This window comes from Xylocopa sonorina, chromosome 11 (genome assembly GCF_050948175.1).
Source record: "Xylocopa sonorina isolate GNS202 chromosome 11, iyXylSono1_principal, whole genome shotgun sequence".
Lineage (NCBI taxonomy): Eukaryota > Metazoa > Arthropoda > Insecta > Hymenoptera > Apidae > Xylocopa > Xylocopa sonorina.
This window is the reverse complement of record NC_135203.1, coordinates 1378324-1391902: the sequence shown is the minus strand read 5'-3', so window position 1 is coordinate 1391902 and position 13579 is coordinate 1378324. Positions and strand designations below refer to the sequence as shown.

Below are 13579 nucleotides of genomic sequence, written 5' to 3'. Positions count from 1 at the left end.
GAAAGTTTATTTGTTTTGCATATTATAAAAATATAAAATGTTATTATTTTTTATTAAGTTAAGTAATCACTTTATTTTAAGATAAAAAAAATCATTCAGAATGCTACAATTTTTTGAAAAAGTTTGTTAAAGATGTTTGTTTAGTATTCTTTTTTCCTTTTTGTTCTGAATGTGATTCAAGTGCTGGGGGCTTTTTAGACTCTGCAACATCGAGATCATCCTCAGAGCAACTTTCATAAACGTGCACTTTTTTTGTTACAAGAAAACCATCTTCTTCAAATGTTTTATCTACTTTTTTTAAAACTTTACGTTTTCCATTTTCAACTTTGTGTTTTGGTGGAGAAACAGAATGTTCCCTTATGGGGGGAATATTTTCAGGCGAAGGAGGTATCTCTTCCTCTGGCTCTACATCGGAAGGTTCCGCATCACTAGAATCACTCTGAATCGTAATGCGCTTCCGCTTTTTTGCAATTTTAGTGGTTTCTCTACTTCGATTACGCTTTTTACCGCGTAAATTCTTTTTTTGTTTATTGCCAGTTTTTGTAGTAACTACGTTTTCGTCTGAAGAATTTTTATTATTTTTCCTTTCTGGTAGATCTGTAGTTTTTACTTGATCATTGTTTTGTTGAAGAAAGTTATTCAATCCACCCTTTTGTGTAACCTTTTTTGAAGACTCGGGTGCAACATTTTTAGATATTTGCTTTGTATGATGAAAAGAGTCCATTTCCATTTTCTCCATACTGGATGACACAGGTGGATTTTTTTGCTTATTGATGGCTTTACCAAATAAATTATTGAAACCCTTTTGATCTGCATTTTTCTTCTTGTCAATTTCTTTTTTTTCAGGACTGATTACTACCTCTGTTTTATCTGATCCTGATACTAGTTGCACTTTTTCCTGAGAAATCAATTGAATTTCATCTGATACAGCACCCCAACGTAACGTATGCATTTCTTTGTCACTACGTACATTGTTGTTAATCAATTTAATTGCGCTATATCTGATATCTCCATTCTCAGCAGTTCCAAGCAATTGCAGTTCAGGTAACGCTTTCTGAATACTATAAACATGCTCAGATATAACTTTAGCGTACTTTTCTTTCGCTGTCTGTAAATCTTTTTCTTTGACAACTTCGACGTGCATACCATCATCATGCAAAGTTCCCATGAATAAAAAGGTACACTCAAAATCTTTCTTCTTTTTGTATTTCTGCCAAAATTCCCATAAAATTTGCTTCGCAGTATTAACATGGATTTCCAACTCCTTACTCAACCATTTATACGTAACCTAGAATTATTTTTCACCATACGGATAAAATAAATAATTTAACTAAATAATATAAAGTTTTTACAAAACGATGTTATTATGAAAGTGCTCACCAATTTATCATTATCGAATACATATCCTACCACGGTCTCCAAATATTCATCTAACGATTCCATGACCATATTTAATTAATTCTTTAATCGATACATAACATATATTTTTTCAACTAGTATATTTAAAAATTGTAATATTTTCAATTCAGCGTTCGCATTGATAAAGCGCAGAATATACCGCTCATCCGGCACAGTTTTGCGTCTGTGGGAATTAACCAATCGGACGCAGGATGGTTAGAATAATGTTTTATCATTGGTTGGATATTATGCGTATTAAAATTTGTTGGATAGAATGAATGCATGGACAATTAAAGGCATTATTAATTAATCATCGCGTATATGAGATCGAATTGAATGAAATATAAAATTGGATATAGTAACAGTAATTGTACGATAGTGGTGACACTGTTCTGGTGGGAATTTTTTCAGAACGCAAATTTTATCAAATGGAGTACATAGTGAATGTTCACATAACAAACAAAGTCGATTGTCGAACTAACGATCCCTCGTGGTAATTTATTACATGCTGTAGAATTATTTTGAGTAAACGTCTGCAGTATCTTTATGTAAAACCGAGAAAAAAGAAGTATGGTCTCGGTGATGCAACCATTTATGGTGAGTGGACAAAGATGAAAAGGAAAACGCGTTACCGGTTTCCTTCTGCTTTCGAAAATATCAAATTTCGTAGAAACATTAGGAAATATTGAAAATTAAATGACTATCCGATTGAATCACAGGATGTTGAGAGCTCGAGAAGTTACATCGATGAACTGTACTCGCTGGACCCACAAAAATGCTTAGAAGCTATTATGTGAGTACAAATTGTACTTAACCTCTAAACTTGTTTACTAAAGGTTATTATTTATTAAACTCACTGTAACATGCAGTGTAAAAAATACATTAAAAGGTAATACCATTGGAATGGTCATTATTATCGTTTTTTATCTCTTTCCGTTAACCTATTAATTTTTGCCAAGTTGACAAACGCATTTGTTAATTCTAATCAATTCCTTCTTATTATTCTTCTTAGATGTCTAAAAAATTCTGTGATTGGAAGTAATAGACAAAAAGGATCTGTAATAGCACAAGGTGTAGTGCCTCGTTTGTTACAACTCCTTGGAGATTCATCGGATAGAATCGGAGATAATATAAGGCTAGAGGCTGCAGTAACATTAGGCTCTTTAGCCAAAGGGACAGATCAACATGTGTTGGCACTTATAGATCTTGGCGTTGTGCCATTACTTTTTCAGGTTATATTATCTACGCCCGTGTCAGAGACACTGTTAGAAGTGAAGCTAAAAGTAACTGATTTAATTAACGAAGCGTGCTTGCGTTGTTTGAGAACAGTATTTCAACATCCAGCGGCGCCAGTTCATTCGATATATCAGGATCCTGCGTTAGTACCAAGATTGGTATCATTAGCAAATCAATCTGTCACGTGTCAAATTTGTGTAGCAACAATTTTAACGACAGCATGCAAGGTGAACGAATGATAAAATCAAATCTATTTTATTGTATTAACTTATGAAATTAAATTATTTCATTTTTATTAGACGACAGAAGAACAGAATGCTTTATCCAAAGGGGGTGCGGTAGAAACGTTAGCAATGCAATTAGATTCTCCATTACCTGATGTGCAATTATCAGCTTTAGCCTGTTTGGCGAACATGTGTTACAAGAATTATAGGGTATGTGTTATGGTTGCATCGGCGACTACCAATAATACATCACAGGGTAGACTTGTACCTGTAGCATTAGGACAGTTAATGGGCCGTGAGAAAAGCTCGTTAATTCAACTTGAAGCCGCTAGATGTGTTACATATATGCATAGAACCGGAGTCTTATTATACAAGGATCCAAGAATTATATACCGTGCTCTACCGTGTTTGGTGCGACTCTGTCATCGAGATCATCCCCCTCGTGAAAGAGTAGCTGCGGCTGAAACTTTGGCCTTTCTTACCGAAGTAAATACTGAATTACAACGTCTAGCTTCCATTAGTAATCATTTAATTCTTATGCTCGCAGAGTTATTACGACCTCATCCACATGTAAGTTTACTACAGTATTTATCACAGTATATCTATTTTGTATATTTAATAATTGTGATATATTAATATCCTTTTAGATACAAGACGCAACATTAACGCAAGATATGCGGCAGGCTGCGTTTAGGGCATTCGCGTCTCTCGGTGCTAACGACGAGGATATTAGAAAACGTATTATTGAGACAGAGAGTCTAATGGAACAGGTGGTGGCTGGCCTTCAGGACCCAGGGGGTTCTCATGTACGTTTAGCGGCAGTCAGATGTCTACATTCTCTTTCTAGAAGCGTTCAACAACTCCGAACTACTTTTCAAGATCATGCTGTTTGGAGACCACTTATGCAATTGTTACATGGAGCAGATAAAGGATTGGAGGGTAAAATATAACATCTTGATGAATTGATGATATAATTATCTTCTAAAAAATACTTCATTCGTTTGGATGAAATTGATTAGTATTGAAAATCTCTGAGGAATATACTTGCTTACAAATTTTTTGAAAATAAGATATATAAGTTATTAATAATTACATTGTTTTATTAATCGTGCGTATTATCATTAATGTGATTGTGTAGGTAGAGGCGAAAGTGAAGTTGATTTATTAACTGTTGCTTCGAGTACCTTATGTAACTTATTATTGGAATTTAGTCCAAGCAAAGAGCCGATTCTCGAATCCGGGGGGATAGAATTACTGTGCTCACTCACGAAACGGTGTACACCAGCGCTGCGATTAAATGGAATCTGGGCTTTGATGAACGTGGCTTTTCAAGCTGAACAGCAAGTGAAACTACAGATTTTACAATGTTTGGGAACCGATCAAATTTTTTGTCTTTTGGCGGACCAAGATATACCAGTTTTAATGAAGACATTAGGTTTATTACGGAATTTGCTCTCGACAAAGGCACATATAGATCGTATAATGGGAGAGCACGCTTCTCACGTTATGCAAGCTGTTATATTAGTTTTAGAAGATCCAAGACATCCGGCAGACGTGAAAGAACAAGCCCTCTGTATTTTAGCAAACGTAGCTGACGGAAATCGTGCGAAGGATCATATTATGGCTAACGAAGATGTGCTTAAAAAGCTTATGGATTACATGGTTTGTAAATAGTAAATGTTTTCTGTTTCCCAGTTTATTTTCCATATTTATCAGAATAATACAATACTTATCTTCCTTATCTTATAATTCTTATATAATTTATTCCGTCAAAGCGATAACAGAAACAGGATAATGTTTACGGTACTGTTTTAGATGCATAGCAATGTAAAACTGCAAGTTGCAGCTGTATTTTGTGTGTGCAACCTAGTCTGGAGGGAAGAACCTGGTGCTGCACAACGGCAAGCACGTTTAAAAGAATTGGGCTTTCATCGTATTCTGCAACAATTACGTCATAGCAAGGATCTTCAATTATTCGATAAGTACGATAATTTTGAAACATCTTCTGTATAAATTTAAACCCGTTGATATATTTTATATAAGCTTAAAACAGAAGTTATTAATTAACAAGATATAGTAAATTAATAATATGGAATAGCAACATAATTATTATAAAAATATTTGTTTCAATATATCTTTCTGATTTTCAATATACATTTATGTTTTGTTGCAGAGTCAGAGTTGCCATAGCACAATTCTATGATGCCTAAATTTCGAACGTGTCACTGATAACAATTAGGTTTTGATTTAGAGTTCTTTTATACGAAATACAATTATATTTTGGTGTTAACACTGTGATTCTGTATTTTGTTAATGCATAAGCATTTTATATTTATATAGAAAAGATATACAAAAGTAATATCCATGACGATGTAATCTCTGTTTGTTATATTTATTTTATTTAAAAAGGAGAGTAATATGCAATATTTCAATACATTGAAAGGAAAAAAAAAAAAAGAAAGAACAATGTAATAACTGTAACATACATTTTTAAAAATATTAATTGTTTGATACGTTGAGAATGTCAAACAAATTAATTGCAAGGTTTCATTATGTGAAATGACAACAAATTAGAAGTATTAGTATGATATACTTTAACATTAAATATAATTTGAACGTATTTTGTTATAAATGCGAATAGAAAAGTTAATGATTATTTATTATCGCAAAAAACATGTTTTTAGTGTAGTTGAAATAAGTATGTGACTAGTAAATCTTTACAAACTTACCAAATTTATATGCCTTTGGTATAGAGCTGGAAAAAATACTTTGACGAAACTCAAATATTTTTAATTCTTATCATTGTTTTGCTATTTTCGACACAACTAACGAATTCGGAATGTTAAAATTTATATAATAAATACTGAAATATTAGTGCAAATGTGAGACACAGATAATGCCAGCAGCATTATCCTGTTTGAAGAAAATAAATATCTTCTGATTGTTGCTTAAGTTGCAAGTAATCATATGTCATAATAATATAATTTTAAGCATTTTTTTTTTTAAATTAAGCAGATGCATTACTGTCGTTGGAAAGATTTTCCATTGGATTGTTAGCTAACGGATCGAGTTCTGCAAATAAATCCAACCAAGAATTGCCCTTTTGTTTACCAGTCTTATTTTTTTTCTAGAAAGAAATGTAATGAAAATTAGTACATATCTAATGTAAATTAAGGCCAAATCTTTTATCCTAGAAAACAAAAATAATGAATAGTTTAACGATTAATAAATGATATTAATTTTTACTTACTTTGTCACCTGTGTTCGTAATAGGCATATTTTTCTGCCCAATGCCAAGAGCTGCGTCACCTAAACTTTGTTTCAATATATTTGGTGGTAGAAATGTATCATTCGATATCGTTTCCCATTCGCTAGATATATTTTGTTTATCGCCAAGAATATCGTTCAGAAGTACTATATTTTCAGATGTAAGGGACTGTAGAGATTGCTCTCCTAAATTTTGTCCCTCTAATGAAGAGAAATCGATTAAACCAAAATTTGCATCAGAGCTGTTAAATATATCCATTGTTGTGTTTTGTTGTTCATCAAACTTTTTATCACGTTCGGATTGATTTTCTTCGTGTACGGTATTATTATGAGACACATCTGAACTATCTAAAACTAAATTTTCAAAAAGTTGATCGAAATCTTCTTTTTGCTCAGTATTAGGAGTGGATCGTGTAATTCCAGAGCTCGAATTCATATCTAATCCTTCCAATCCTAATATATCTTTTGTTTCATACTCAATGTCCAATAGTTTTTCATCTTGCTTGTCGTTCTCAGTTATACTTTGTGTAGTTGGCTTAACTTCTTCAGCTTCTTCAACGTTATCGTGATAATCCATGTCGAAAAATGCTAATCTATAATAAAAAGAAAATTCAGATTTTAAATTCAAACAGTAAATTCTTATTGTTAATATATCTTTTTAAAACTCTTGTTAACTCTCACTTGTCTTTTTCGTCAAGATCGTAATCACCACCAGTCTCTTGAGCTAATTTACTGGATGGTTCAGCAAGTTCTCTTACTACCATAAAATCGTATCGTTGATAGCCTTTGAAACTGCTCGCTATCGTTGAATATGCATGTGCAGATTTTTGAGTGAAATTTAAGAGTGTACTTTGGTATAAAACTAAAGCATGGCTAAACATATTGCATCTTGCTGCTGCCAATAGATCTACTTTTTGGAGACAATCCAAGGCTAGGCTATCAAAGGCCATCTTTCCTCTGTATTAGCAAAACATAGTTACCGAGTTTAAAGATAACGTATAATGTAATAACGTATAGTGAAAAGTACATACTGTCTAACACATGTTTGAACTTTGCGAAATCTTTCCAATTGTTTCGATGTATCGGGATCTAGTTCCTGGGAAATATTCTTCATCCAAGACAATGCTGCTCTGTATTCTGTACGAGCTTTCTCCATTGCTTGAACCTTTTGTAATGTATCTTCTATAGCTCTTTGTCTAAATGTTTCTACCTCTTGATACAATCGTCCCAATGGAGCTCTCAATGCGAGTCTTTGCTGACCAGAATACGACAATGATTTTCCAACTGCTATCATCATCTTGCCGGCTCTAGTTTTATCCTGTTTACCAGCATCTTTAAGGAACCGTCCCATTGCATTTTCTTCTTGAGCAAGATCTACGCAAGATTTGAATTATATATATTATTCATTCTTTCTTATCCTTAGATTCGATTCTACATTTTATGATGATGATTTCTGTTTCAAACTTACTGCACAATCGTTCTTGGTACTTGTCGATGATTCTTTGCAAATAAGAACACGATTCTTGAATACTGCGAAATAATTCTAACTTGGCATCTAACTCTGCGTCAGATGCAACAATACACTTGTCTTCCTTTTTCCCTAATTTCCGTGATAAAGCTTGTTTCGTAACCCAAAATTGATGTTGCATTTTTGTAATGGTTGAATCGTCGTGCATATTGGTCCTCTGTACCCAACGATCGAATGTGTTTCCTGATATACCTGGTCCGTTTTTATTACTAAAAATTGTTCCGAGTAAATATACGTTTAGCAAATATTTGGATGAAAATAAAAATTGATACATATGTTATGTAAAGAATATTCGGGATTTTAACGAACGTAAAATTGTTTAAATAACGATAATTATATGTATTATGTTATGCCCGTATACTTACTATGTATTCATGGTGGAAGACGCTGGTTTAAAATGCGAATGCGATTAGCTCTAACAATGGAACGACAGAGATGACTTCTAACTTTACTTTACAAATAATAAATCTGTTATAAATATCATGCTCCATTGCACATGACACGCATGATTAGTACTTCTTAATAAATTAATAAAAGATGTTTGTACTTTAATACTGGCAAGAAATCTGTCACATCCTTTTCCTGTCAATCTAACAGATCAGGTTTGTACATACTATACACGTAGTTTACTAATATTAAATGTCCACCTATGAATCGCTGAACTAAAGATTGCTACGGGCAGGAGAACAGCTCGACGAAAAATCAACAACAAGGCGCGTTGACAATAATTTAAAGGGATAACAGGATTTTGCTTAAAAGGCTAAATAAAACGATAAAAAATATAGTTGACTAGAAAATTCAAAGAGAAAAAAAGATAAGATTTGAAAAAAAATGTTGTGGATGATACTTGACTAAATTTATTAAGTATCTAAAGTCGTAAGAGTCATAAATCATATTGCTTGAGGTAAGCTTGATACAAAAGAAATTCACTGGTCGTAGTATGTAAACAATTGACATGTGTTTGTCTGATTTGATACTAGTGACAAATGTTGAAAAGGGTCAAGTTGTTCCATCTGCCTTTTCTAGGTCGTCGTGACGAGCATAGATTATATGAGCGAAAACAGCAAAAAGGCAATGGCGGCTATTCCTTAGACAGCCACCGAATTTATAACGAAAAATTTTAGAAAAATGTGATCTACGTGTCAATTCAGCGTTAAAAAACTCGAGGTACGTGCCGATCGTTTTCCCGTCGAACTTACGATCTCGGTGATCACTGTACATAGCACATTCTGATCAGATGCCACATGCAACCACATGTGGATTTGGAATTAACGAACACTTCCTTACAAAAACATGACTAACCATAGAAAATAATTGTTTATTTTCACGTGTACATTGAACGTTTAATAATTAACATTGCCGATTAACATTGTCGAGTAGAACAGGGAACTCGTTAAGAAATTTTCTTTTTATTTCAATTCCGTTTATGCCGAAAACTCTGTTTTATACCAAGGTAATAACTGTTACGCGACTGGTTAAAAGTATATTTCATTTTTAATCTGTACAAAGGTATTCTCGTACACGGTTATCTCGTTCTTTACTTCTATACGCGAATGTCTCGAGACAATAATGTTAAATAGTATTAAATGATTCGAAATGTGTGCGATACATGTCAATAATAAAAGAACGGACGATTCCAACCTGTTATGAGACGGACTGAAATATTTAGGAATATGATTAGGAGTATTAGGAATATGCTAGTAATATGCAGTAAAAAATATGCAGTACGTATAAGTTATTTTTTAATATATAGTTATAGGTAATAGTTGATATATATCTTTTATATTTCTAAGCCTCCTATTGTAATAATAATAATAATAATAATAATAATAATAATAATAATAATAATAATAATAATAATAATAATAATAATGTATTAAAATATGTATTTTGTTTCTCCATTGAATTGGATTTTTGTATGGTTGAATACAATATTGGTAACAATATTATTTCTCTTATTTTATAAATTTTTATTTATCACTTTGTTACTGTTATGTTCTCAAATAGAATAAATTGTTTTTATTTCTAATTGTGTTTATTTCTTTTATTTCAACACTTAATCCCGATCCTTACGCGACTAGCAGATTGTCGACCGATATGAGTTCTCATTATTTGTCTGTGTATCCCGTTGTCGTTGTGCAATATTAATTCATTGATATAGGTGTGGCCCAAAGGCGGAGGGATGGTATTGCCTGCAGTAAAGAGATGGCACGCAGTACTCATAGACAATGGCTGGCAAACAAGTAAAGTGGTCGCTAATTTCAATGAGTAACGAATGGTGGTTAACAGAGGATCAAATAGGGAAGATCGGCGGCTGGCACGAAGGAGTAAACAATCGAGCGTGTCTAAGTAATGAGCGAGACTCGGCATCATCTCCACTCGGTTTCGGACTTATGTGCTGCCGACGAGATAGAAGTGCTTCTCTTACAAGAGATTCGTGACCTGGAATTACCAGCCTCTGCGTATTCTAGACCTGAAGATATTCAGGACTTTGATATTGGTATGAAAATAATAAGCGATCAGAAAAAGGAGGCAGGTAAGGGAAAAATTATGAGAGAGTACATTTCGTGTAAATTGGGATGTTATAATTGTTTGCTCAACGATTGTAAGAAATGAACTCTCATCATTTTTTTTCCCCCGATGCTTCAAATTTTGTACAAACTTAAACTATTTAGAAATGATAGAAAATAATACATTGTTCGATATTGTGTTAATAGCAGGCAGTAGGACAGGGGGGCAAATTGGCTCCCAACCTTTGGAGCTGGATTCACCAGGGGTCCATTCAACAGTCCATTCATGGGACTCGCATGCTAATTATCATGGTCATTATGGCTATGGTGACCATGGATCTCCCCCAAATGCTCTGGCTTGGCCAAGAGCGAGTCATTTGGTCCTTTATTGTGACATACAGGGGCATCTTAAGACAGCTATTGGTGTTGTTAGACTCTTACTACTTGTAGGTATTATTTTATCTCGATCATTTCTTACTTATCGATACATGGAATGAAAAGTTAAGTTAAATTGTTTGCATAGATATCATCTGCAGCGTGTTTGGCAACATTGTGTAGCTCCGGCACTGCCAAGGTCAGCTTATTTATGTTGCCTCTAGTCGGGCGGCTCCGTTTCATGATCTTTGTAACAGTTTTCTGTTTTTTGGTCACTGCATTGCTCCTCTTCCTTGATATTTCGCATGTTATCTATGTTTTTCCTTTCAATTGGGCAAAATTGGTAAGTAATCGATAATCTAGCAATATTTTATTCTCTGTTAATGTTGATACTACTATATTAAAAATTTGAACATATTAATACACATACAATATATTTATTAGCAATTTAATATCTTGACACTGATATATCTGATAGAATCCACCTCTTATAGAATGCTTGGGTATTCACTGGTATAGGCTTATCTTATGCCTTGAGTAGTGCATTGTTAGCATGCTCCATATGGGAATACCACAGCGGTGGTTGGGTACCAAAACGCACTCGTTCTCAGTTGTCCGCCGCGGCGGCGCTTGGACTGTCATGTGCTATTTTAGCATTCTTACTTTCATGGATACACGGTCGCAGTGGATCAAGTTGTAGGAGTCCAGAAAGTCGTAATCACACACCGACGCAACTTTATAAACCTGTTGACAATTCTTCCTCATCCGGAGTAAGTAATTTCGTTCGTTTACTTTTATTATTTCGCGAACAGATTTCAGTTAATTCGATAAGTCCTGTATTTTGTCTGTGTATAATCAGGTTACCCTCAAGGAACGTAGCCCTAAGAGGCCCGCTTCGGGGGTTGTCAAAAATCATAATCACACGAGATATAAGCAAGGTTCTAACGGGGAAGATATCCAAAGAGACGATGTTGATATGGAGAGGAGAAGAAGAAGACGAAAAAGAGACGGTGATAGTAGTTCGACAGGCGATGGAAATTTAATAAGTACCAAAACTGATAGCGGTCATATTCTGGAGGATAATAAACCTAGACGGGTACCGCGAAAATTACCTTTGCAGTCGAAAATGCCAGTGAACAATAACGCACAGGACTATTGTGGCATAGATGAATCTAGTTCGATGCAAGTGACTCAAAATGGTTTCCACTGGGAAATGGAATGTATATCTAGTAACAGTATGGAGAAAGCAGCGGAGATAGCTATGGATCGCACTGCCATGTGGACTGGACAATGGCATCCGCCACCTGACGACGTTCAACCTTGTTCTAGCAAAACTATTGATCCTTACAGCTTTGCCTGATTGAATTTGAAAATGAGTAAAACAAGTCTCACAAAAATATCGGACTCATTACAGTGAATGACTTTTGGGAACAGTTATATAATACGGAAGTTTCCCTTGGAACAACAGTTTCGTAATATCATACTGAACTTTCTTTCACTGTTTATATTGAAGAAAAAAGATAAAAGAGAAAAAGAATATTCGAAAGAATATTTTATTGTTTTATCAATGAAATATTTATGTTGTTTCTAAATTAAATTACCCAAATTGAATGTGTTTGAAATTATGTATGTAAATAGTCACTTTAACGTTAAAGTAGTGCACAGTGACCGCAGCATCTCTATTATCATCTTTTAACATTTGTGTTCTTCTCTGTGCATAATACGAAATGCAAGTTTGAAGATTGAGCTACTTATCGGTTACTTGACGCGAGTGCAAGTCAAATTCCATTCCACGTTTGATAAAAAGGCTCTATGTTATAATCGTCATTGTGGGATAATGTCTCGTGTCGATACATTCTTTAATCTTGAATACAAAATTATCGTTGCCTTGTACATTATGCTGCCAAAAAATTGATTTTTCTTTAGTTGTCGATTTTTGACATTTCGCATGGTACAACCAGACTGCCCAACTTCAACATACAGATGATGTCGTTTCATTCCAATTATATACTAAACAATAAATTTAAGTATTAACAGGATTGTTTGTATAAGTATAGCTTACTATTAGTGATTAAACATTAAAGTATTTCTTTATTTATCATTTTATTGTATTTTAATGTCAATACATTCTATTCTCCATGCATACTACTACATGCTAAGTAATTTATCAATTTTGATAAAGAACTTTCTAAATGTGATTAGGCTGAATCGTCGATGCATTAATTCTTCATTTTGTTACAAACGCCTTTTAAGATATTATATTTTTTAAATATAAAACATCTGACTTTATAAATATGTTATAAATTTTTTTAGTAGATAAATAAATTATGCAGAAGCTTTAAAGTTTCCAATTTAAGAAGATAAAACTAGCTGTACAATGAATTAGTATGCATGGATTAGATGTTTATAAATTATGCTACTTCAAATTTATTATTTAAAACAACGCTATTGTTATACAGAGATGGACGTAGAAATAGGTTTAACAGAATTAGACTATCACAAACGGAGAACTGTTTCCTGTAATTATACCGTAATGAGATCTAATTTTTTATTAGCATTTTATATACGAACAAAATTGTGTTTTTAATGATTATACGCAGTCTGGTAGTTTAGAAAATGTCCATCTCTATTTTTGTAAAAGACATAAGCACTATTTACATTCGTTATGTGTAATTTTTGAGGCAGAGAACCTGACGAGCCGCAGTAGCATTTCATTATTTATTTACTTAAACGAAAATCTCGAACCATCACTGATCCAATACTCTTGTACAATCCTTGTCTCTACTAATTCATCAAATTGAAGGGCAAAGTAATTTTTAGTACATACATATCGTATTAGAGGTACAATACAATTTGAAAATTATCAAGAAATTGCGTTTATCGACCGACTGGTCCTTGGAATCTCTTTTTATCATATAACATGTGGTATATACAGAGTGGATTATACTGGGATCTCTGTTCTTCTTCAGTTGATTAAGATTATTGTAGTCACATAAATCATGAAAAAGTAACTAATTTCGACTAGAGTCATAAGCGACCGC

General features: G+C 33.5%; 4 protein-coding genes across 6 annotated transcripts; 2 read left to right on the top strand and 2 right to left on the bottom strand.

Moving 5' to 3' along the window:
- Positions 1–3: 3 nt before the first annotated feature.
- Positions 4–1475, bottom strand: LOC143428994 (DNA polymerase delta subunit 3). Its single transcript, XM_076904332.1, has 2 exons — positions 1381–1475; positions 4–1288 (listed from the first exon to the last, which is right to left on the bottom strand). Exons 1-2 carry the CDS (start codon positions 1447–1449, stop codon positions 104–106), a joined length of 1254 nt encoding a protein of 417 aa, XP_076760447.1. The 5' UTR covers positions 1450–1475; the 3' UTR covers positions 4–103.
- A 328-nt stretch (positions 1476–1803) lies between these two features.
- On the top strand, positions 1804–5856 carry LOC143429437 (armadillo repeat-containing protein 8). Of its 2 annotated transcripts, XM_076905110.1 has the most exons (8): positions 1804–1995; positions 2118–2191; positions 2411–2861; positions 2934–3428; positions 3506–3797; positions 3997–4520; positions 4674–4840; positions 5032–5856. In XM_076905110.1, exons 1-8 carry the CDS (start codon positions 1969–1971, stop codon positions 5066–5068), a joined length of 2067 nt encoding a protein of 688 aa, XP_076761225.1. In that variant the 5' UTR covers positions 1804–1968; the 3' UTR covers positions 5069–5856. The 2 variants fall into 2 exon arrangements, with proteins under 2 accessions (XP_076761225.1, XP_076761226.1); XM_076905111.1 differs by lacking the exon at positions 1804–1995 and having other exon boundaries at positions 2170–2287.
- Positions 5857–5865: 9 nt separating this feature from the next.
- Ica69 (islet cell autoantigen 1-like protein) lies at positions 5866–8303 on the bottom strand. Its single transcript, XM_076905113.1, has 6 exons — positions 8019–8303; positions 7594–7862; positions 7157–7499; positions 6807–7082; positions 6109–6718; positions 5866–5985 (listed from the first exon to the last, which is right to left on the bottom strand). The coding sequence occupies exons 1-6, from the start codon at positions 8027–8029 to the stop codon at positions 5866–5868; spliced, it is 1629 nt and encodes a 542-aa protein (XP_076761228.1). The 5' UTR covers positions 8030–8303.
- Positions 8304–9868: 1565 nt separating this feature from the next.
- On the top strand, positions 9869–11911 carry LOC143429201 (uncharacterized). 2 transcript variants are annotated; one of them, XM_076904695.1, is made up of 5 exons: positions 9869–10153; positions 10374–10609; positions 10687–10881; positions 11033–11308; positions 11398–11911. In XM_076904695.1, the coding sequence occupies exons 1-5, from the start codon at positions 10006–10008 to the stop codon at positions 11896–11898; spliced, it is 1356 nt and encodes a 451-aa protein (XP_076760810.1). In that variant the 5' UTR covers positions 9869–10005; the 3' UTR covers positions 11899–11911. The 2 variants fall into 2 exon arrangements, with proteins under 2 accessions (XP_076760810.1, XP_076760809.1); XM_076904694.1 differs by having other exon boundaries at positions 10371–10609.
- The last annotated feature ends 1668 nt before the right edge of the window (positions 11912–13579 follow it).